General features: G+C 43.4%; 1 protein-coding gene across 1 annotated transcript in view; it reads left to right on the forward strand.

The window, feature by feature from the left end:
- Positions 1–24,534, forward strand: part of sipa1l3 (signal-induced proliferation-associated 1 like 3) — a 62,811-nt gene that overhangs the window by 18,106 nt on the left and 20,171 nt on the right. The window contains exons 2-5 of the mRNA XM_047593886.1: positions 10,656–10,740; positions 18,099–18,820; positions 19,632–20,610; positions 23,632–23,762. Of these exons, the coding sequence (XP_047449842.1) occupies positions 18,320–18,820; positions 19,632–20,610; positions 23,632–23,762 (1,611 nt within the window). The 5' untranslated portion in view covers positions 10,656–10,740; positions 18,099–18,319. The remainder of the gene's footprint in view (positions 1–10,655; positions 10,741–18,098; positions 18,821–19,631; positions 20,611–23,631; positions 23,763–24,534) is intronic.

Below are 24,534 nucleotides of genomic sequence, written 5' to 3' on the forward strand. Positions count from 1 at the left end.
TCAGCCTGCTGCTGTGGCTGCTCTGCTGCCTCTGTCTACTGTCCCTGTGGTGGATTGGAGGGGTCTGGGTCAGGATCACTGCGGGACAGGGTGGGGATGTGCCACTGGCCCAAATGTAGATGAAGAGAGAGGTTGGATGAGGACAAGTGAATGACATTTAAATGGCAAGAGGATTTTACTACAAATGTCCCCCTTTAGTCCTCGCTGCCGTAATTATATCGCAGCTAAGAGTCTGATCTAAACGAGTCTATAAAATCTCATGTCAGCTGTTCTTATTTTGACATAGTACATTTGTTTGCATCTAGTGGTTTTTTCTTCCTTTTCTGCCAGGATTTGAAATTTCAAAGGTTCTGCTTTCTGGCGTTTTTTTATAGTGACATTTACAGGACAGGACGTGAGCCATCATGCAGATGAAGTGTGTGAATTTACTGTAAAAGAGCATGACGTTTTAAATAACGTCAATGTTTTAAATAATAGGCTGTTTTTTTTTACTATAGTCGTATTAAATATCAACACTGTCACCTTCTCATTGCCCGGCAGACGTAAAGAAAACAGTCGTCCTCATACGCAGTGAGTATACACTTTGTAAATGTGATAAATATTAAGGATAATTCTGTATTCAAATAGTCAGACTTGTTGTAGAGAAGGGAGGGTAGCTCAACGTTTATGATCATTGCTGCAACTACAAATTATTTTGATTATAGACTTCAAATTTTTTCCTCAATTAATCAATTAAAATTTATTATACAAATGTAACAAAATACCATTCGCAAATTCGGTGATATCTTCAGCTTGCTCCGTCCAGCCCTCAGTCTGAAAACATTACAATCTTGTCATATCACAAAGGAACAGCATTCTCACAATGAGAATCTGAAACCAGGGGCTATTTTTGTTTGTCTGTGGAATTTACTTATCTTTTGATTAGCTCATAAAATAAGGTTGTAAAGGATCATATTTGTTCGTATTGAGCTGTGTTGCCCTGTGAGAGATGCATTATAAGGACGGTGCTTCCTGTGTATCCTGCCACGTTTTATTCCTCGCAGCTGCACTTTGAACCTGAGAAGCGTGGGATGAATTCGAAGCCAGTAACAGTGTTATCCAGGCCAATATACCTGAGTCATTTACGAGATTTAAACAGTGAGTGGCAGGCGTTGCAATAAGGAGAAAATCAACGCTATTTCTCTTTCTCCTATCCGTTGTTTCTGGGAGGAAAAGTTGCACTAAATAATCTACAAATTCAACAACCGTTAAGCCCTTCTACTTTTTCTGAGATTAATCTGACCTTACAGTATTACACCCTCAGTAGACCGAGCCCTTCCCACACTTTGTCTCGTTGACCGTGGTACAAATCCAGCTACAGTACAAATAGTCTGCATAGAAAACCCCAAAGGAGTCCATCATTTCACAGGCATCAGAGGAACCGACAGGCACTATTATCTCTATCTGGGGCCGCTATCTTTCAGCCCTGCCACGCTCTCTCTCCACCAGCTGAGCTTATCTAGGCCGCACAGCTACACAAATGCTGGATGGAGGCAGCTGCACTCAGGTTTCGGGGACCGAGATCAGGCGAGAGGCAAGACTCTATCGTAAACCACGTTGTTGTCAATGCCTTGATTTTTCTAGCGCGGTGACATTTTCTCAGCCGCACACACGGGCTCCAGCCTCGAGTCTGTGGGAGTCCTTAATTCTGAAGAGATGGTGACTGAGGCGAAAAATGATCCGCAGCAGTCGGGCTCATCTCTGAGAGCTCGTGTGTTCCTTTGGGAGCTCGCAGCAGAATAAGGTCCTAACTGCCTCTTCTTTTCAATGGCACCATTCAGGAAGGAGAGAATCAAACAGCGAGAGGCCTGGTGGAAAAGAAAGAGAGGGAGAAAGACTGGATTTGTGTCAGAGGCCCTCTTTGTTTGACTACACTGTAACCCCATCACACATACATACACACCCCTTGACCCTGTGCTCTTTGGCTATTATCTTAGCGTTGTATGGAGTCGATTGTAGAAAAGAGGACACTGGTGTCGCTTCTCATTAATCACCCGTGTTAAAACTAAACTGATGGAGACGTCACTCAAGAGGCAGTTTAAACCAGGGTCTGAAGTGTTAGACCTTAGTGCTCTTATGTTTTGTTTTAGCGACTTGAACATCAAACATTTATAAATTTTAATGGGAGATAATTAATGGTCTTTGCAGCACTGTTTCTTCTTCATATATAGCATCCGGTTAATTTGTTGGCTTGGATAAAAGCTTGGTGAACACTGTTAGTCAAGCCCTGTAGCACAGGTTCGAGTCTTCATCTTTTAGTTTTATGTATTGAGAAATTGTCTCAATTTCTAGTGTCACTGTGGAAGGCCCTGTAACTGAGCCTGTGCTGTGATATCTGTGGAAAGCAGCAGAGCATCAAAGTCCAATACAGAGTCATCAGTTATCTCACTCTGAGGTAACACAGCTTTGCGCACAGTAGTTTTTTTCCTTAGTAACTCGTAAATGTTGCCAGGTCCCGTTCTTACCCTTAAATACCGTTTTTGGCCGCTCTCTGTGTCTGCACTGATTAAATAATCTGTTTTTTTCGGGGGAAGTGCAGAGAGGAATATGCTTTAGGAATTCTTTGATTGAAGCTTAGCCTGAGCTCGACCCTTGCTGACCCAGTCACTGCAGGCGGTGAGATAAACCCTTAAGTCTATTGCTTGGCCGGGAGTCAGGTCAGGGGGCTGTTGAAAGAGACCTTACGTCTGTTTACATCTGAAACATGGTGTACGTTTCAGAAAACCAGTGTCCTGTACTTCAAGGGCCCTGAGAGCGAGCTCTTAACCCTGACCTCTTTGACTCTCCTTTGAACATTTCCTCACAGGGATCAATAATCATTATTCTTTAATCATTGTAGAACTGATAGACATTTGCTATTGCACAGCAGCTCTAAGTCAATATTCTATATTGTGAGACCGTATATTGTGTTTCTGTAAAAGCCAAGACTTTTTCACAGCTGTCTGACACGTCTTCTCTTCCCGGTGCTGGAGGCCTTCTCTTCCTGAAGCCTCATCATCATTTAGCCTCATTAGTCTGTCACTGCTCTGATTTGGTTACAGGAAGAACCTTGAAATAACCCGCAGCTCTCACAGATTTTTACATAGACGTCAACACGCTGTGCTTCCTCCGTGAAAAACACCCGAGAAAATGCATGTAGGCTGAAATGGTGCTTCTCCGTATATTATTTTGAGAACCATTTCCTTTTTTAAGAGATTCTCCTTTTAATTTAGACACGTCTAATTGATAAAATAAGAAATGAGGATTTGAAAATGAGAAGTGTTGATAGTTAAATCTGGTCCAGTACCTCTGAATCTAAAAGACACATTTTAGGTCGTACTAAAGGCGTACATTAGAAACTATACTTGATGATAAAGTCATAGAAACACTACCAAATTTACAGCTTTATTGTTAACTTCCACTTAATTTAGGACAATCTGTGTCACCTGCCCATGTGTCTTTGTGGTGACAAGAGTACAAATTACTAATTTGTCTTTGCTGTGTCACGGTTCCTCTGTCTGCCTCTACGTTGTTCAGTGTCAGTTGTGCGCTAAACATACTGGATGTGACAGATGCATTTACAATAATTGAGTTACTCTCACAGTCTGCCTTCAGAGCTGTCTTCTCCTCGACAGGTCGATCCGGCATCATTCCTAATTAGAAAAGCATGTATCACAAACTCTGCAATCACAGGCTTCACTTCCTGGGTTTCTTTTTTTTATAGTGAATGATCAGTTTTTATACAGTTCTGTCTGTAATATTAATTAAGGTTGTGAGGTTTTGCTGTACCAGCCAGATACAGGGGACAGTGTCCAGGTAGAAAAGTCAGGGGTCATATTTTAAAGGCAATATTTTTTAGTATGCTATCCTTCTTATAATAATAAGCATATTCATGGATTGCATTTACACTTTAGCAGTGAAGCACAATCAAATCCTACTGCTGAAACGAATACTTTTCCAATTCAATTCACTTGTATTTAGCTGTCAAGTCAAGGATACGTTACTGTAATGTGGGTATTTTGAACTGTGTTAAGGACCTAGAATGACTAAATAATTACTTTTCATCACTGATATTACTCTCATAGCTGCAACCATCTTATCATGACTATAGTAATAATTTTAATATTCATGTATTTGTAAAACAAATACTGAAAAGCTATTTTGCTTTTGGCTGTTTCTTTGTTTTGAACTACAACACTGAGATACAATCTTGTTTTCACTAGGCCCTCCGGTTCCCTCCCAGCTGGAAGACATTTCATTTTCAGTTTTAGAAAACAGTTAAGCTCTGTAGCAACTCAAGACGGCGGAAAAGTAGATTTTAGTTTATTTGTGCTGTCAAGAAGTCATCCATAAGTTATAAGATAAAGCAGCTAAATTATTCATTTACACAATAAGTGATTAAATTATGGATTATGGGAGTAAGAACACAAAACGAGACATAACAAAACCCTCAAAGCATTGTGTCTTACTGTAAAAAATGAACACTATTAATTATTTAATGAATGTTAAAGTTAACTTGACTCAACGTGATGTCCTGAGTGCGTCAGTCTGTTTTGTGGACATGCGAGTTGGAGTGTTTTCCTCTGTGGTGCCAGTGCACGCCCTTGGGTTAATCAGTGTGGAGCTGCAGTAGCCCACTGTTCTCCCCTGAGACGTCTCTGTGGGAGCTGCAACAGCTGTGGCGGCGTAAGTCACCCCCAGGACCTGTCGCTACCGCTGCGAGCGCACACACACAGAAACACACCCAGTCTCCATGCACGCCAGGGCGGATGAGAAGCCAACGCCGCACGATTGTAGCTTGGCGACTTTTATTGTCAGTTGTTTGTTTTTGCATTAAGAGCCGTCAGTCGGGTGTCTTCATTATGGTCACCGCATGCTTGAAACATGACGGTATGAGAATGCACTATTGAAGGTATTGACTTCCAGCTTAAATCTTCTATGCGCTGGCTCCTTAACAGCGGAGAAACACGTGTAGGACTTGTCTGGAATGTACCTCCTGGCCTGAGGAAAGAATCTGCGAAGCCGGGGTTTCAACAGAAAGGGGGTCGGCCGAGCCCGTGTCTGATCTCTGCGCGTCATGGCGCAGAAATGCATCGTTCTGACAGTCAGACAAAACAGGGGCCTCCTCTGTTTCATCTGCAACAGGTAGCTAGCTGACAAAATCTTGATGGTAATCGTTGTTCTGCGCCCACAGCCTCCTGACGCCAAACGATATGCCTTGATGAGTCAAGAGAATGGCTCGGAAAATGTCTGCGTGATGACTAAATCTTGTTTACATGCATGATGAACGCTGAATATGGAAGCCTGGAGAAGCTGTCTGGAACATTGTGTTATATTACTGAGCGGCACTGAAATAAGTGTAATTTCCTCAGGAAGTGCAAGTTCGTGGTTCCTCCACCAGTCAACTTCCAGCAGCACATTTAAACATTTCAGCTTAATGTTAAGCATTCTTCTTACCTGCCGTGTAACAGAAAAGCCTCGACGGTTTGACATATGGCTGAGTAATTCTCCACACTTTGTGTCCAAGATGACCATCTATAGAAATGCGAGGAATTTGCCAGGCAGGATTACGTTATGGAAACAAAAACAAGTAACAGATGCTGGAAGTTTGCTGACGGGTGCATTTCTGGGGCCCGAAGCTCATGTCTTTGAATAGTTTAGAGCCCTTTTGAGCTTTGATGCTCGCATGGCACGTAGTTGTGAGTGGCTCGCTGCGAGAGAGTGAGGGGAGATGGACGGACTGATTAAACCACAGAGGGAGAGGGAGAGGGAGCGCAACTGAGGAGAGGCGTAAAGTAAAATTCAAAAGGATCCACGACAGCGCCCTTTAAGGAGCTTAAAAGTTAAGGCAGTATAGCGTGCGAGCTCTGCTGCAGTCTGCTGCAGTGCCAGCGCATATCAGGCTGCAAAGTGACCAGCTGAGGGCCTTGTTATGCGGATTACTGCGTTGTGTCTCATTATTTACTGCTCCGCTCTCAGGTTGTGTGTCCTGATTGCCCGCAGCCCACCGCCTACATCGTACATCTTTTTTTTTTTGCTGGTGCACCTTCATGTTCCTATGGCAACCAGCGCAGGCATAGCGATCAAACAGCTACAGCAGCATGTCCAAGTGGTTTTGGTAAAAAAGGGCTCTGAGTATTGCATATGACTTCATCACTGTATTTTCCCCTTATGTTGCCCAGAGTTGGAGCGCACAGACGACAGACTTCACTCAGCTCTTAGAAATATAGAAAAGGCTCATTTTGGAGTTAGTTGAGCGTTTTTGTTTGTGACTGTGAAGATCCAGCTCGAAGCTTTGTCAATCTAGTGTGATCAACACAGTAACAACAACAGATTTAGATCTGAATCTGTTTTGGCAATAAATGCGATGTTGAAATTGAAAAATAAAATACTTGCAATTGTGAAATAGCAGAAGAACAGTCTCAACAATGATTGTAGTCTTCCCTCATATTGATCAGCTGTTGATTGATCCGACTAACAGTCAGTCTGATTTATTCAGTGTCGCAGCAATAAATTGAGAGCACACTGGTTTCACGCTGCTCTTCCAATCTGCCCCTTGTGCAGCGCAGCCACTCCTCTGTCTTCATCCTAATGAAGATCTTCACAACAGGAAGCTTCACCTCGGGACAGAGCCACGTGTCATCCACTTTTGAGACTCATTGACGAACGAAGCAAACATACCAGGGTCTTTTTTTTTTTTTTTGGAGCACCCACTGCTTCATTTCAATTCAAATAAGTTGAGGCAGCGGGAACCACAGGGGAAGACAGGGGGGCGTGTAGAGGGACGGAGATGTGAAAGGGATGAAAGTCTGGCAGTCTCCACCTCCCAGTGCCAGGGTGTGAAAAGAGCTGCCCACCTCTCTCTGGAGGAGGTTTACTCCCGCTCCTTGTCATGTGGACTCATTAGACAGTTCAGTCTGCTGTATAATATTTAAATATGAAATCACAGACACAGCATTTAAAGAAAACACTGAGGTGTCTGCTGGTTTATGTCACAGCTACTGGGTTTCTGTAATGTTTTCACTTTTTTACTGACAGTAATCTCCATAACTCATCTGAGAAACCCAAACTTATATTAGAGATATTATTAAAACATTCAGGATTCAGATTCCTGTGTATGTTTAGTCTCTTAGAGGTGGATGAGCTGATTAAATTAGTAAATTCTTTTATCAATTAACTGTTTGATAAACCTTAATATGTTACTAAAACAGACGACATTTCCCATCACGGTCACTCATCATCAACCCAAAATTTAAGTTTTAATAATTTAAAACAAAAAATAGCTGCACACAAACGGAAGCTAGAACCAAAGATACTTGTTTACATTATTTCTTAGTGGACTGATGGAAATAGTAGAAGGTCTCTTCTGGCTCTGATTGTTAATTCTATTTAACATCCAGCTTTAATATCCCTTATTTAAGTGCCTTAATGTCAGTGTAAGTACTTCCATTTAAGCTTATATCAGTTGGACTTGTCCAGATATACTATGACTTCTCATACATTTTTAAAAAAATTAAGAACATTAAAGTATATCCACTCCATGTGTGCACTGTGTGCATCATGTAGGGACAGAAGCATAGGTTTGAAAAAGGAATTGTAGTAATATGAGCTAGTACAGATACTGGGATTTCACTGTGAGTAAAAACTTCAGAAGGCTAAACTCTGGAGGAGTACTGACACAAGGGTAAAGACTCTAAAATATTCATACATCAGGGGTTTGACGTTAATCCCGTCTTAATCGCAGAATACTGCCAGTGACGGTAAAGGCGCGCACACGCCTGCAGGCAAAATTTTTTAGTTTTTATCCCGTTTGTGGCGACTGCTTCTACTGCAGCGAGAAGAGATTTGCATGTCATCTCTGTAGCCCCTCTAAGAGATCAATGTATTTATTTATAGAATTATTTACACTGAGCCCAATCGCCGTACTGTGCTGAAAACATGCCGCATGTACACACACACACACACACACAGACAGAGGGATTAAGCCAGCTCTGTTCTGGCTGCGTGACAGTCATTCTGTCTGGCAGTATTCAGAGCCACAGAAAATGACTCCACTACTAAATATACAGCAGATGCTCAAGACGTAACCAGAGTCCCAGTCGCATAAGTTGACTTTCCAGCAGGCACGTGTGGAGTCGGGCCCGCTCTGAAGTCGGGTCTGCTGTCTGCTGCAGTGTCGGTAATGTTTATATCAGATGCTCGTGGAGGTTACAGGCTGAAATGCAGCCATCAGGATCTGACTATTGGCAACGGTGTGCGACACAACGCAAAAACTACAGTCACAGATGCTCGCCGATAGCTGAACACCGGCAAACAGTAGCTGGGTTTACATGGAGACGTTTTTTTCATTTTTTCTATCTCATTCTCTCTTTGAAATCCATTTAAAGGTTTCAGGTCGGCTGTTTACACGCGACTCGATCTATTACGATCTGATGTTTACATGTGCCACTAGTTTTAATCGGAACAGCCGTTTTACAAACATGTGACATGCACTGATCAAAGAAAACATCACATGATGAAAGATGGAAATCTCTCTAATGATCAGTATTGTAGTTGCGTCTTTTTTCTTTACACTTTTATTATTAAAGCAGCAGCTGTGTGTTCTGTTTAGATGACGCCATATTTTCACCTGAGGGAAGTCTCTGCACATTTACATTAAGACGGACCTTGTTCTGATTCACCATTTACATGACTTTCGGGAATGAAATGAAATGAAATTTCATTTGGTTTGGGCCTGTTTGTTCTGAACTAGGTGTTTATATGGAGCATTTCTCTTTGGTTTTGGCTTCTAAACCGATTCTAATCTGAATATTTGGCTCCATGTAAACCTAGCTAGTGTTCCATAGAGACATGTTTTGTTGTCTTGAGAAAGACAACAAAAAATTTAAATCGGCTGCTCAAAATTTTGCTGTCAGAAAGGCGTTACGCCACTAAATTTCGTTGTCAGAAACAGGCTCTTCAGGTTCAGGAGCAAGACCACAGGTAACAAGCTTCACAACAAATCTCTTAAGTTGAGCCTGTGTCATTGAGGTGGTGGTTCAACCTCAATGACATGGTGTGTGAGGATGTAATTTCGGTGTGTCTGGTTCACCAGCTATGTTAGTCCCTACACTCCTGTTGTTGTGTTTTTTCACAGTTTTTTTTCTCAAATTGGGCAAACTTCAGGTGGGATATGCATAAAAAAATAACAGGAGACATGCAGATTTAATAAAACGTTTTGGTAACGATGTGCATTCCTCAGAGCTCCTGATTCCTCAAGCGCTTAACAGCTTTTTATTTATATCTTTATGGGCAACCACACGTAGGAAATCTTCAGTATTCACAATATTCTGTAAACCTTTGTTTTTAGTCATGCAGTTCTTAACACAAGTCACATGCTGCCGGCTTCGTCTTAATGTAACAAGGTGCAGATGCGTTCAGTGAGTCTAAGTCTGTCTTTATGAGCTATTTTTATCCGCTTTGTGAGTGTTTGCTTGGGGTTTAATTTCCCTCATGTGGTATTTGTCCTTGGGGGTGTGATAATAGTAATTCAGTGTTTTGGACGCCAAGGTATCATCACAGTCGGGCTGAGGTTGGAGCCGGTGGTGAGAAGTCTGCCATGGTTGAGAAGTTTTCACTTGCACTTTAATTTCATTTCAGTGCAGTGAAGCCCCGGCCTTGAATTCGTGCTGATGCTGCTAGCTTTTGTTAAGGGCCGGCACTCGCACAACCCAGCACAACCCAGCACAACCACTGACACCCGTCCACCCCCCTCCGCTAAAGACGGTGTTATTATGCTTCGTGTGGCAGGATAAGTAGAGCCTGATTGATTAGTATTGATTAGAACTGTATTTGCCAGACAGTAATGGGCCTCCCCCTCAGGACATTATGTCTGCTGATTCCCACCCACCCCCACGTCACCCCCTCTCTTCATGTCCTACTTGAAGAGCCCTCTTCCCTACTGGTCTTAGGCCCCTCGACCCGTAATCATACACTACAGCCTCCCTCATGTAGCCTCTACTCTTCCTCCATCTTGATGGAGCTGGAAGATTTAGGAACTTAGGGAGGATGAGGCAGAAACAACACACATGTCAAGAGAGGGAGAGAAAGCCAGACTACATGTTTGTCTTTACCGTGACGTTCAGAAGAATGATCAAACCACATTTTTCACTCCATGCACATGACTCCGGGACCAAAATTAGTTCTGGAAAAGCCTGTGAGACGTTGTGTTTTTAACTCTGTTTGTGTACAAGCTTGTTTCTGTATATATGCAGACTTGTTTCCAGTAGAGATAGACCGCCTCAGGGATCGGTTCTTCAGACTCTCCGCAAACAATAGATGTGTCCTTGTTGCACGGCCTCATGAGCGTGGAACTGATCCCAGCTGCTCTGCACAAACACCCTCAGTTATTAGTGCCACACACAGATTACGTGAAACACAAAAGATTGAATATGTCCCGTCACATTATAGCTAATGGGTGCCCATTACCAAAGAGTAATCACATTTATGTTCACTTTTTGTATTATGTCATACAAAAGGCCCTTTTAATTACATTATCAAAATGTCGCTCAATAGTTTGCTGCGTAGAACGTGCGCTGTTTAGCAAACAAAAAGGATTCGACTTCACAAAATGTCCTTTCCTCCCTTTTTCCCCACAGATTCGAATCCTGTGCCTCCTCTGCCTGAACGGTGACGCCAGACCTCACTGCACCTGCTTCACCTGCACAACTGAAGGCAGAAAAGGTAAAATTATTACATATGATGATCTGTGTATCTGTGTGTGAAGCAACATTCAAACCAAGCTCGTGTTTTGGGCCTATTTAATGAACTGTCTTCAGTGGCATTCAATAAGCTTATGTTATAATTGTTTGTGTTTATGTAGATTATTTAGCACTCAATCTATCTGCTTTATTTTGAGTTTGAACTCTTCACTTGCAGAATAGTAGAATAGTTATAGTAGGCTGAAAGACAAAGTGTGATTCAAAGATTTCATAAAAAGCTAATCGTCTTTTTCTGCCGTGTTGGGACGAGCCGTCTGCTCTGCTGTTTTGTAGATAAAGAAGCTTCTCGTCTGCATTTTGTCCTGATAATGGAGAGCAGATCACTTGACATCTCCCTGCATCCATTAAATAGAGCTACAGCTTCAAAATGCATCTATATTAAGTACTCCCACCGTGCATAGCCGCTTTTATGCCCTATAATTCTCTGATTCAGGCTACCTCTCACCAGTACTTTCTCCGTGTTTCATTCTGGTTGATGTCACGCATGTGTCCTTATGCAGGCGCTTTAATTCATAGCGTGTTTGTTTTGTCAGCTTCAGGGCTGCTCTTCGACTTGCCTCTGATCTGCGCATCTCATTACTGTGTTTACCATCAGTGGTGGTCGCAAAGTTTTATGCTTTTGTTTTTACGTTTGACAGTTCGCCCTTTAATTTGCCTGGTTATTTTGTGAATCTAGTGTCTTTGATTATGTAGTATTAGTAACGTCTTCTAAGATCGTCTTACACAAAGAAAGAAAACCAGTAATTAAATATGAAGTAAATTGCAGCGAGATTTTTCAATAGTGGCAGAAAGTTAAATAAGAGGAAAACTGTGCTATCAGATTTATCTTCGTTGTTCATACTGTAGCTGTATTCAGCTGAAATTCATATTCTGGGTTTATTAGTTCACTTTAATTAATCAGGAGTACTTTCCAACAATATGGGATTTGATTTTTGTGTCAAGGTGATTAATTACTTTGATTCTCCCGATATGTTTTTTTGTCGTTGTTTTTTTTTTTTGATTCATCAAATAATTGATAAACACACACACAAGCTCACAATATTCCAGAGCCTGAAGTTACTTGTAAGCATTGGGGTATTTCTTAAAATGCTTGTGCAACTGTGGAAATTGGGACACCAAATGCTGCAATATCTGAATATTTTTCATAATCATCTGGACCTCCCTTTGGTTCTTTCTCTACACTCCCATCTCTTCAGTTTCCAGCTCAGTCTCGTCTCCTCTCAACGAGTCGCCTGGACCATCTCCCACAGATTAACCAGTGAACGTCTGTCTGTGTGTGTGTGTGTGCGCGTGTATGTGTGTCGGTGTGTGTCTGTGTGTGTGTGTGTGCTCTAAATTAGTCTTGCTCTTTTCAACCCAGCCCCAGCTCCTCTTCATCCCGCTCTTCCCTCCTCACGAGCTGTCACAGTGTCATGGGACAGCGGCCTGACAGACAGACGGGCAGATGGAAGTGACACTAGCAACATCAGCGGGATTCGGAAAAACAATGTAGATGGAAATCAATGCGGACAGTGACAGTGGAGTCGGGAGAGACTTCAGGAAAAAGACTAGGGAGGAAAGTAAGAAAATAGGGCGATGGTGGAAGAGCTACTGCTAAGTAAAGCTCCAATCTGAGAGGGAGAGATGTCGCCTCTAGATAACCCAAACAGACGTCCTAGCCCAATATAGACCAGAGTCAAAGGCTCGGACTGTTTCCTTCCAGCCCACTGTTCTGAAATGTCAGTGTTGTATTCAGCATTTCCTGCAGAAATATGTTGTTGACCGAGGCACTCGAGTTTCTAGGCTTTCAGTTATTGCTGCGTTTGAAAATAGGTGACATTTTGTTATCTATCGTGCGTCGTGATCAGTTGTGCTTCATAACGGAGCCATAAGGCCATTGTGTGATAAATAAATACAATGATCTTATCTTATTATTTGCATTTTTCTAGCTATTGAGGAAGCTTCCCTGCCGTATGGAAATGAAACGCTGTGCAGTTATTGGTGGCTCTGTCTGTGATATGTGGCCAGAAGCCTCCATTGAGCACGAACGCCCGCACAACATCAAATTTGTTTATCAAATCTGTTGTGGAGGCGAAACGGGTTGAGTCTTGAATCAGATGAGTGAAACACAAGGCACCTCCAGCACAGAGCTCAGGAAACACGTTCCTCCCTTTAAAGACATTGATTTTTTAAGACTCTTGGACTGACCTGACCTTGACCTGTGAGCTACTACTTACCTCAGTCAAGTCTGGAACATGCAGTATCTTTCAGGCCTGTGAATCTGACTGTTTAATGTCATGTTTTATATATTATTTTTTGTTGTCGTTGAAGTTCAACCAAAACGTCTACATTTATGGACACAATCCAGCTGTGACTGTTTAAGTTTCTTGTTTCAGTAGAGTCGATCCTTATACAATATTCATATGTCACATGTGGTCTTTATTGACCTTGTTGTGTCACCACTGTACTGTAACGAGGGATGGACTTCAACATCTGACTTCCATTCAACGCTTTTATGGGTTTTTTTTTTTTTTTTTTTCGTTTCTTGGAGCGTTGGCTGAACCCAGATGGAACAGTGGAGTTGTTGGTGGCATTTCCTTTTCGAATAGAGAGCGGTGACGAGACGAGGAGGTGGCTCCACACATACATAAACTGTTTTTAGGTTCACCGACAATATTTGGCGTGGGAAATGCATGAGAGGGTTGCCTAGGCAACCGGAGGCTGAAACTGTCAGCTGCGAAGCGATGCAGTGAGTGAATGTTTTTGCAAGTGGATTTGTTTATTAGTCTGACACAACTGTAAGAAATTAATTTGGGTTTTCTAAGATCTATAACTACTACTTCTGAAGAGGTTGATGGACATGGGAGCAGTTCAGACCGAATGGCACCTCCTGATCCGTCCTCTTCTCGAGGAGTCCCGGATGCTGGATGTTCTCCCCCGTCATCACCGGACCTTGTGTTACGGTGTCGTGCTCTGCTGCCGTCCACCGTCTGCCACTCACATGTACAACCATCTGCCCCCTGCCCATAATCTAGCTTTTTCCTAAACGGTATCTGTTGCTGTTGATGTTTTTTTTTATCACCACGGTTTGTTTATGTTTAGGGTGTTATCTCATTAAATGATTATCACAGATTATCAGAAGCCTTTAGTCCCGTCATGTGACTTTTAATTGTCGCCATACGTCCCCTGTAACATATGGCGGTTCTGTCGCTCCCCGTGCACGCTAATCTCAGTTCTGCCTGTTACTGTGACATACCACCGAGTCGAGGCAGCAGCAGCAGCAGCAGCGGCGGCGGCGGCACCTCCTCCACAGCGATTACACTCATTCCTCTGGAAGCTGCACTCTTCTGCTAGCTCTGTCATTACTACCATCTAACCGGGGTAATTACCAGCCTCGGTGTGTGTTTGTGGTGCACGGGCCAAGCCTGCATCATGCAGGGCAAGTCGGAGCGGGTGAGTAAAGCGAGGGAGAGCAGCATGAATGGGAGAGCGAGAACAGGGGAGGTACATCTTTGAGCCAACTAATTACTATATGTGAGTAATTAAAAGGCATTAAATGTCGGCTCTTTATGTTTTGTAATCTGTGCCAAAGCGGGATGTATGTAGTGGTGGAAGATTAATTCTTTCTCCTTGTGTGTTTCTGGCTGGAGTTATTTTCTGTTCTCAGCCAGTAATTTTTAACTCCATTATATTTTATAACATTTACTTTGAATACATCCGAGCCTCATACCAAACAAGCCGGTCTTTCATTTCATTACGTGATTATCTGCTATACAGTAAAACGGCTTGTTTCACTTTCTGTCCACTCTTATCTACAAATCACAACATGTTTTTCAGTGTTAGAGTTGTCAGCACTAATGTCTGAACATGACTTGATGTTTGTACCTTACAGATACTGACACTTCTAGTGATTCAAGAAGGCATGGATTTGTTTCCCTCATAGAGTTTCTATATCACTTTCGACTGCTGTCATTTATTTATTTATTTATTTATTTTTTTGCTGTGTCATAATTTTTAAATCTTCAGAAACAAAGCTGGATCTTGGGAATATCTTATGATCTCCGGATCAATATTTGAAGTTTTTGCGTGTGTTTGTGAAATACTTAAAATGAATGACCTTCTTACCAACTGCACTTTTGTTTTGGGCTAATCAGCGAACGTGAGCGTGCTAATACATTTATATTTAGCTCAAAAGCGACCGTTCCTGTAGCTCCCCTGTTTTGACTTGGTCAGGTGTTTCTTACTGATGAGCTGTGCGCTGACACAAGTCACTGATGAAGCAGGTCACACTCTATCTCTCCGTCGCCTCTCTCTCATCAGGCACCTCAGGCTCATAATGAAGCCATTCTTCAGACTCCTGCAGCTGGGGCGGATAATCTGGGATTGGTCCTCATAGTGGATCACAGGACGGCCTTCTGAATGGGGACAGACTCTGTCGGAAAGCATGATCAGAGGAGGAGCCTTTGGCCCGGAAGTGCCTGCGGTTCCCCTTAAAACAAAGACATGATACATTTGCGCGGCTGTACGACTGTAGGATTCTGTTTGCTGTGAATGAGTTATCGGCGATGGTGCTTGTTGCGAGTGAATGAGTAATGCAGCCTCGAGGACTCATAGAAGATGTGTATCTTGAAGCGCACACGTGAGCTGCCTTAACATAATGAAAAGCCCTACGATATGCAAATCCCGCTACGTAATGAGATAATCACCCCAGGGGTTGACATTTGTAGAATTCACAAAAACTGAGGCAGCTGTAGGAAGGCTAATGTATGCCTCTGTTAGCTCTCGCTGGGAAGAGACAAATGTTCTGTTCCTCTTTTCAAGGACGTGTAGCTTTCCCTGCTCAGGGGTAGCTCTAAACCTCAGGGGCTTCATGTGTAAAATCAGTGGAAGGGGCTTAAATCTTCACGTGGTTATGCATAAGTCCAACTGAGTAAAATCTGAAGCTTTTGTCAGAGAAACTCCGATCTGACTATCCATGAGGAAGAGTTTCATACATGTGTGATTTGAAAAGCCAGCTGCTGTCAGACATACTGATGTGAAGAAAAGAAAGGCTTCAGTGAGTAACGTGTGATGAGATGTGCGGTAGAATCACATGTTGAAGATTTCATAGATGTCAGATGCAGACAGGAGGACAGTGCAATCTGAATAGATTGAGAAACCTTGGGAATTTATGTAAACCTTTCAGAAGAATCGCTTTACCGTAGAAATCTGAAGGAGGAGGAAATTAATTTATGAACACTGAAAGCTAACAATAGTACTTTTTATAAAAGTAAGTATGCACAGAAAGAATTAAGTACATTTACTTTTTGCGTTCTATCAGATTAACTCTTACAACAAGAAAGTGTGTTTCTTTCAGTTAAACTTCTTATTGAGGACATGTAAGTGTTAAAATAAGCATTCTTTAATTAGTCATTACAATAATTATGGATGAATATGCAATATTGGTTGATTTTTTGCATTAAATGCAGCTAATGTAGGTGATGTAGACTGACTTGAAGGGGCATAACAACGACTGTGATGATGATTTGGTGCTGTAAAAGATAACTGGCTCAGTAGGTAGAGCAGGTAGTGGTTCGGCAGCTTTTTGATAGGATGTTTTTCTTATTCTCGAATACAAATCATTTGAAATAAGTATTTGTAAAAAAATACTATTTGTGCCTTTCTGAATACCGTATTCAGGTTCACCCCAACATATATACATATATATATACATATATATATATATATGTATATGATTCTGGGCCATGTGATCCCACCTCACTTTCTGTCACACTGCCGCTTGTATTGTTGTGAAACTGCATTATCTGTGGCAATAAAAGGTCTTAAAGTTCATAAAATACAGTGTGTTTCATGTTACAAGGCTGCTAAGATCCCCTACAACTACTAAAGCACACTGTCCATTCATGCTGTTTCACCTCGTTGAATCAAAACCACATTATGAAAATAAAAAAAGTTTGAGTCAGACACCAACCACAAAATTCAAAAGAATGTGACTAAGGCTCAACACTTTTGTCTGGGCGGATGATGACCAAAGGACAAAGTAGTCCAGTGCGCAGACAAGTCCACACTTCTAAAAGTGTAGCCTTTCTCTTAGAACGTCCTTACACGAGGCTCAGAAAAGACATAAGATGCTTCTAGTTGGTCTTTACAAGCCTGGTGAGTTTTTTTAGACTTGATGCTGTGTGACTGTCATATTAAAGGATGCCGTCGTGGTTCACTGAACAATGCGCCGCTGTCCTCCACGCTCTTCCTTGACTCTTTCCAGTCGCGCTATTTCTGGCTTCGCACAACCTCACCCCTCTGGCTGATGGGTCACTCTTTGCTCATACCCTTTTCCATCTTTCCCGTAGTCCTTGTTCATCTCTGTGTCTCAAAGACGTTCAACGACATAGTTGTTGTAGTGTAGCATAATTCTGTAGAAGAGCAGAGACAGAGGAGCTTCTGTTTCTCTCGGCCTTCTGTGTGTAGGGCTGGACGTAGTAAATTAATTTAGAGGTAATTCAGTTTCTTAATTATTTTCCCTTAGTTAAGAGATGATTTGTGGTCTTTCCACAATATTTTACCTCTAGTTGGCTCATCTTGCTCATGGCTTCGCTTTTCTTCTGCTCTTATCTCATATTTTCTAATTCATGACGCAGCTACACATCAGCTTTCAGGAGTGACGTTGATCTCAGTGTTGTAGCTTCTGTCATGTCTAGGATCTCATTCACACACGGAGCAGGTCTTCTGACACCACGACGGGATTTCTAATGAGAAAAAAACAAAAACAGAAACGAGGATTATTATGAATCAATATTGGAGCTTTCAAGTGGAGATTGAACTGGAAGGTTCTATTCTATAGTGTGAATATCCTCCAGCGAGGAAGTGTTTAAATTGTCTGTGTACTCTCTCTCTCTCTTTCAGTTTGGTTTTGAATTACTTGCTAGTCTCAAAATATTAGCTGAAGTGTTTCCGAGGTTTTAATCTGCAGCAGAGCGGCCGCAGCCTTGTGTCCTGTGGGTGTTTACGTGTGTGCACGCGTGCACTCGAGCGCACACACTGTGTGATAATAATATCCCTTGTCAGCCTCTTGAAGATTAGCCTCAACGGGAGAAATCCTCTGTCATATCCCCTCACCTTATTTCTCTCCAGCTCTCTCCGACTCGCTTTCGCTGCTTCGTCAGTCTCGCATTGTTTTACAGCTGAGTGACTCCCTTTTTTTCCTGAGTGTTTCTTTGGGTTTTGTGGAGAAAAATGTGGGTCACTCAAGCTTGGTGATTGAAAATCTTCCAGTAGTAGTTGTTGTGTTGTTGGTACTTGGCAGGGACTGATGTGCTGTCATTTTTTTTTTCCCTCTCTCAGATTAAAACTGGTCGAAGAAGAAGAGGGGGAGGAGCCATCCTGATCCAGACTGGTCCACCATGGACCAGTGAAGTGTTTCCCTCCCTGCTGGTTAAAAGCGATGTTTTTGGGAGCTGGAGGCCGTGACAGCGTTATCAGAGTGTGTGTGGGGCCTCTCCACTCCCTCTTCCCCACCACCCCTCCTGACATGGGATCCCTGCCCTGAGCTCTCCAGGGGTGCAATGAACAGCTACAGAGACAGAGGAGTAACTTGTACCTCCTCAGACCTTCTGGATGGAGGAGGAGGAGGAGGAGGAGGAGGAGGAGGGTTGTCCCACACTCCGTTTCGTCACACCCCCAACGGACACCCGGCCCCTGTCCCCGCAGACCTGGCCGTCCAACAGCGCATCTCTGTTCCCAAGATGGGCGTCCGTGCGCGGATTGCAGAGTGGCCTCCGCGCCGCGCTCAGTCCCGGGAGTCGCTGCTCGAAAACGGGCAAATTGGCAGCAATCACTACGGAGACGACTGCTCCTCTTCGGCCTCGTCGTCGGTTTTGTCGTCGGATCTCCGGCTGGTGCGAGGGGGAGTCGCCAGGTTGCCGCGGCGGCGATCCAAGGACGTAGAGTTCAGAGGAGGAGGGTATAGTGTTGAAAGAAATTCGCCTTTCAGCCTGAGGGTGTTCCCACCTTTAAGACAGCGCTCCAACAGTGAAGTGACGCTGAGCGAACAAGACGAAAACGAGGTGAGCCTTAAATCAGTGTCGCCTTTTACGCCTGAAGTTTGATTACTTTGGTTCGATGATATGTTGTTAGCACTCAAACTCTTTCCTTTGAGGTAGAATCTTTTATTTACAGTGTGGCGATCTAAGTTCTAGTTAAATGGATGATCTTACACAAAGATTTATAAAGACTTTTATAACACAGGTGAGAAACTTAACAAAAGCAGCCCACCAGAGGGTCCAATCTGGACCACGGGATGAATTTGCAAAGTTCAAAAATTACATAAAAGTAGTGGCTAATCTTGGGTTTCACACACATTTAGTTTACATGACACAAAACTGTGACCTAGAACTAAAAAGAAATTGCACTTCTTTAACTTAGGAAAAGCTACATGTTTTTTTAATAGTGCAGTTCATTAAATGTTAACACTTTTATAATGTTTTTGTTTGCGCTACAACAAACAAACATTTGGAGTTGTCATTATTTATGAGTTAACATACTATTGTGTTACTGGTCCTGTCCCCTTGAATGTGGCCAATGAACTAAAGTGAGTTTGACACTCCTGGTTTATAAGGCTGCTACTGTTCATGGTCAGATGAATTTAGCTTCACAATTCATCCTAAAATCCCTTAAATATCTTCATATCTCCTTCATTTTCCCTTCACATCACAAACAAATCACACGTCATTTATTTCGAAGCTCCCATTTATAGCAGGTTTCTGTCTGATGTGTTGGACCAACGCACCAGTTAGCTTGAGATGAATCAAGCAGGTTGCATGTGAAAGCACATGACTGGTTATCAGACACTGAAATCTCTCCTGTTTCTGCTGAAAGGTGGACACACGTGCTGGCGGTGGAGGCGGCGCGATGGGGAACCGGTTCAGAGAGTACGGCAGCACTTCTTCCATCGACATCCAGGGCATTCCTGATCAGAGCTTCTTCGACATGCTCAACCAGTTCCACCAGGAGAGGCCTGACCAGCGCAGCTCGGCCCCCGTACACCTCGGGGAGCTGCTGCGCGCCCCAGACTCCCCAAACGCGCCTCACCCCTCTGCCCCGTCGCCCGGTCCCATCGGTGGGGACGACAGGGGGACGGGAAGGAAGGACGGTGCCGAGAGAGTGAGGAAGAAGAGCGGAGGCACCGAGTCGTCGCTGGGCACGTCCTCTTTGTTCCGCAAACTTAGGAGCTCGAGCAGAGGAGAGCTGGATGGAGGGAAGGGAGAGAATGTCGAGGATAGGGGAGGACGAGGTTTAACGGATGCGTCCTACAAACCGTGGGTGTGTCCCAAGAGCTTTGTCCACTTTGATGCTCAGAGCATCTTGTTCGACCTCCACGAGGCAGCGGCACAGCGCGGCTTTGTCACCCAGAGGAGGAACACGGCCACGGGGGCATCAGCTGCTTCGGTGTCCAGATCCTCAGCTCCGAGTGTCAACGACCCCATTTATTCCAGTATTGAGGATTTGACCCTAAGCCTCGATCAGGGCTCCACGACGCCCTCCCTGACCACAGACCCTCTGGACGGGCCTGGAGCCCAGAGTCAGAGCCCTCTGCTGCTCTGCTGCCCTCACTTCCTCAACGAGACCGGGGGCCACGGGGAACGCAACATCAGCTTCCTCAGCTCATCAGCCGAGCGAGGAGGAGACGGAGGAGGAGACGGAGGGAAGGGGTGTCTGAGGAAGAGTAATGCCAGCGTCTCGGTGCTGGAGGTGCCTATTGAACAGCAGGTTACGAGACTGGACAGAGTGAAACTATACGGCGTGGAGCATGTGGACCTGGGGGCCAGATACTACAGAGACTACTTCCATGGGAAAGGTAAACGCAGAATGTACGAGTATCATACATATTTAGAGAAAATAGGTTATGAAATATCAGACTTCATTAATTTAGATGCATAAACAGTTTTCATTTCAATATCTGGGAGTTAATAAGAAATGGACAAAAGCAGGATTAAATCTGTTTTTGGTTTGATTAGTTAATCAGCCACATACATAAGCCAACATAAAGTATTAAGATGAGTTATAAATATATCCAACTCAAGCACCAGGAATTTATTTCTCCTACATTAGTGCTGAAACAGCCTGTACACTTGTTAATCTGCTGGATTTCACCAACTAATTTTATAGTCTATTAAGCTGCTGTCAGTTATGTAAAAGATTATTCTTGGATGAATCGTCTGAAAAAATAATAGACGTTTGCTAAATATCATATATCTGTTACTTCTGTTTCCTACTCATATCTGGACTGTTATTATTAAAATAATAATAATAACTAATTTTCCATCAATAGCCCCATTCAGTACTACTACAATGTAAAGTTTTGTTTTTGTTTTTTAATCATTATACATAATTAATCAGTACATATTAATAACTAATGATGCCGCTTGTTTGTTGGAGTCAGGACGGGAAACTGGCACCAGCCAAGTCCCAGTAAAACAGAAGTCGGTAGCTGCGTTTCATTCGTTTTTCTCCAAACAAAAGTGATATTTCTCAAATTACTAGTACAACTGCTCTTTGTACGCGTCTTTATTCAAAGGTGTTTTGCAAATGAGCTGTGACTCTCGTAAAGTCTTGTCTCGGTGTCCCATAATTCTCTTAAATTCTCGTCATGCGAGACTTCGCTTTGAGGAAGATGGACTTCAATCGAACTGGTCACATGACCTCCTACATCATCGCCGGTGACACCGGTGACACCGGTGACGTGGAAATGTAAAAAAAAAAAAGTGTTTCCATCGTATAACAAACTGTTATATCGATATGTCTGGAAAAAAAACACCTCACGAGAGCGTAAAAAGGTTTTAGCGATATTTGAGAGGTTTTTCCAATTGTAGGTGTTTCCAGTTTTTTTATTGCGATATTCAGTTGCGGATTTCTGGGGGTAACGGAAACGCAGCAAGCGACAGATTTAAGACACGTGATAATGAATGGCTGGTGAATTTGATCCGTCAGTGCGTGGTGGATGTGTGCGTTTAAGTAACAGCCCCCTGGCTGTCATTAGTCCGTGTGAATTACACAGTGGAGAGTGTAGTTGTTTGTCCAGCCAAAGTTTCTCTAGTGTCATTTCTCACATCTCATCTCGCGGCTGTTAATATCCAGCTGGGCCTGAGCGGAGCCAAACTGGCAGCCCTCCCAGAGCTTTATCACACATGTACCTGCCACTGGACTGTTGGCAAACTCTGAACTGATGACACACCACCTGCCTTTCTGCAGGATCACAAGTAGTACTTAACAAATCGACCAGCTCCGCTTTGTCTTACAGCTGGTTTTCAGCGTCAGAAGTAACACCTAACTTCACAGAGGAAGGGTGTGTGTGTGTGTGTGTCAGTGCACGTAAATGTGGGCATTTCTTGTCAGCATCACCTCTTCAGACACTTTTGATGAAACTTCCCCCCTGGCGAGCATCATCTGGCCGTAGCCTAATTAACGACAGATGCCGTTGGGGAGCACACATGTGTGCAAATGAGCACATATATGTGTGTGTGTGTGTGTGTGTGTGTGTGAGAGAGGGAAAGAGACAGGCCTGCAGCCACGCAGATAAAGGTTATCGTTCCAAAAATATGTTCATCTGCTGACTCGTTTCTGGCTGAGCTGTCCCCCAGAACGCCGCTCTGATTGTGTGCGAGCGTCTGCTGCGACGTGCCCTGTGTGCATGTCAGAAAGCCTCGTCAAAAAGCTGACATTTCCACCACAGGACACGGGCGGAGAAGCCAATCGGGCCCGGGTCTCCTGACGTCGACCCACTTCACTCCAGTCAGAGAATAGGAATACGTGTCAGGCTGGATTCCTCCAAAGTAGTCGGGAGAAAATTTCTGTTCCCCGCTGCCGCTCCGCCTGTGGCGTTGGCATTAACGCGGCTTCGGCTTAGGAGGTTTAGAAGAGGACATGCAGGATGTTTGTGAAGCGGGTTGATAACTTTGTGTCGGCTTCTTAAATGGATGAGCATGTTGTGTTAAGCCAACACTGGTAATGAGCCAAAGAATGTCAGTTGACGTCTAAGGACACCGCGTTTTGTTTTATTTGCTGGGTTGTCACTTTTACAGTCTGACTCCGGTGGCTGTTTTATCAAGTCTCCTTTTGTGGCCCTGCTACTGCAAACAGCTGGAAAAAATACCGAACATTTACCAACTATTTACTCATTTAATCCTCCACTTCTTCATTTGCAGTTATCTTTTCCTGTGGGTTGTCTTAGCCTAGTCTTAGCTGAATTGATTTTGTCATTACCTGAGTATTGATTAGTAGATAAAGCGTCATTGTCTTAGTGCTGTCCTTGACTTCACCCCCCCCGTCCTCTCAGTCCCGCTTACTACATACAAAGTACCTGATGTCCAGTCCCTTTCTTCTGTTGTCAAACTCTTCTCCATTCTGCTGTATCTCATGAAGGTTTCATGAATTTCTTTTGTTCTTTTTACTGGTGTTGTCATGTCTGTTGCAGCCGCCGTCAAACGCGATCAAACACTGGCTCATGGTGCCTCAAAGAATGAGACGTCTGCATTTTATTTTGTACTTCTGCTTTTTTACCAAAAGGTTGCAGTTAGCATTTGTAATTTATTCCCACACAGTCTGATCTCTAATAGTTTGGTTTAATAAGTTTGAAAGTCGAATATATACGTCCATCACATTTACCAGAACTTGATGTTATATCATCAGATTGTTTTGATTGACTAACACTTGAGATAGACACTGATTCATTTTCTGTTTGAAACAAATGATTAACTCAGCATAAATTGCATTAACACTTGTCATTTTGCTTGTGGTTGACCGAGGACATGGTGACTGTCAGTTTAATACATAGCGCAAGCTTTCACACTTAACCCTGCTTATCCCTGTTCTTCACCAGAGCACTCGAACTACTTTGGGACAGATGATAAGATGGGCCCTGTGGCTGTGAGCATTCGCAGAGAGAAACTGGATGACACCAAAGACCTGAAAGACCAGTACCAGTACCGCCTCATCGTCAGGACTAGCGAGGTATGCGCGGCCTGCGATCTGTCTCGGGGATTTCTGAGGAATAAGGCGGTGGTGACTCAGTGAGATTTTGCACGCTTAAGTTAATTCCCTACCTACTTTCAGTTCATCCAGCCCTACCTGTGACACCTCTTGCCCTTTCTGCCCTGCTTATAACCCACTCTCCCCGACTCATCTCGCCCCCTCGTTCTCCTTTTTGCCATTGGAAAATTCCACCTGCCCGGTCTCAGCGTATTAAAGCCAAATTAAACACTGGCTGCTCCGGCCAAAGCATTTGGCCCGCTCTCACGACAAGCATACCCACCCACCAACCTTCCCACCTTGATGCGTCAGATTCTCGTAAATGTGTTGAACAAGGGGTGGATGATTTTATACAATTAGTTTGCAGATAATAAATTAGGGACTCGTTATTTAAAAATTGCAACCCTTAATTGTCCCACAATGGGGAAATCTGTTCCTGCTGCGTGGCCCAGCCATTTGTTTGTGAGCCCGGGGAGCAAATTGGGGGTTGGGTGCTTGCTCAGGACACTAGGCCATGGAGAGGGCGGGAGGTGAACCTGGGACACTTCAGCCCCCAAGCTGCACCTCGAACAACTACTCCAAAACTTCCCCCTAAAAAAAAAAATGTACTTGTGTAATTACTTTCTTTGTGATTAATCAGCAGGAAAAATTGATCTCAAACAGTTATGAAGTGCAATATAAGGGAAATTAGCATTTATTTATTTACATTTGAGAAAGCTGGAACTATTGAATATTGTGTGTTTTCACTTAAAAG

This window comes from Mugil cephalus, chromosome 9 (genome assembly GCF_022458985.1).
Source record: "Mugil cephalus isolate CIBA_MC_2020 chromosome 9, CIBA_Mcephalus_1.1, whole genome shotgun sequence".
Classification (NCBI taxonomy): Eukaryota; Metazoa; Chordata; class Actinopteri; order Mugiliformes; family Mugilidae; genus Mugil; species Mugil cephalus.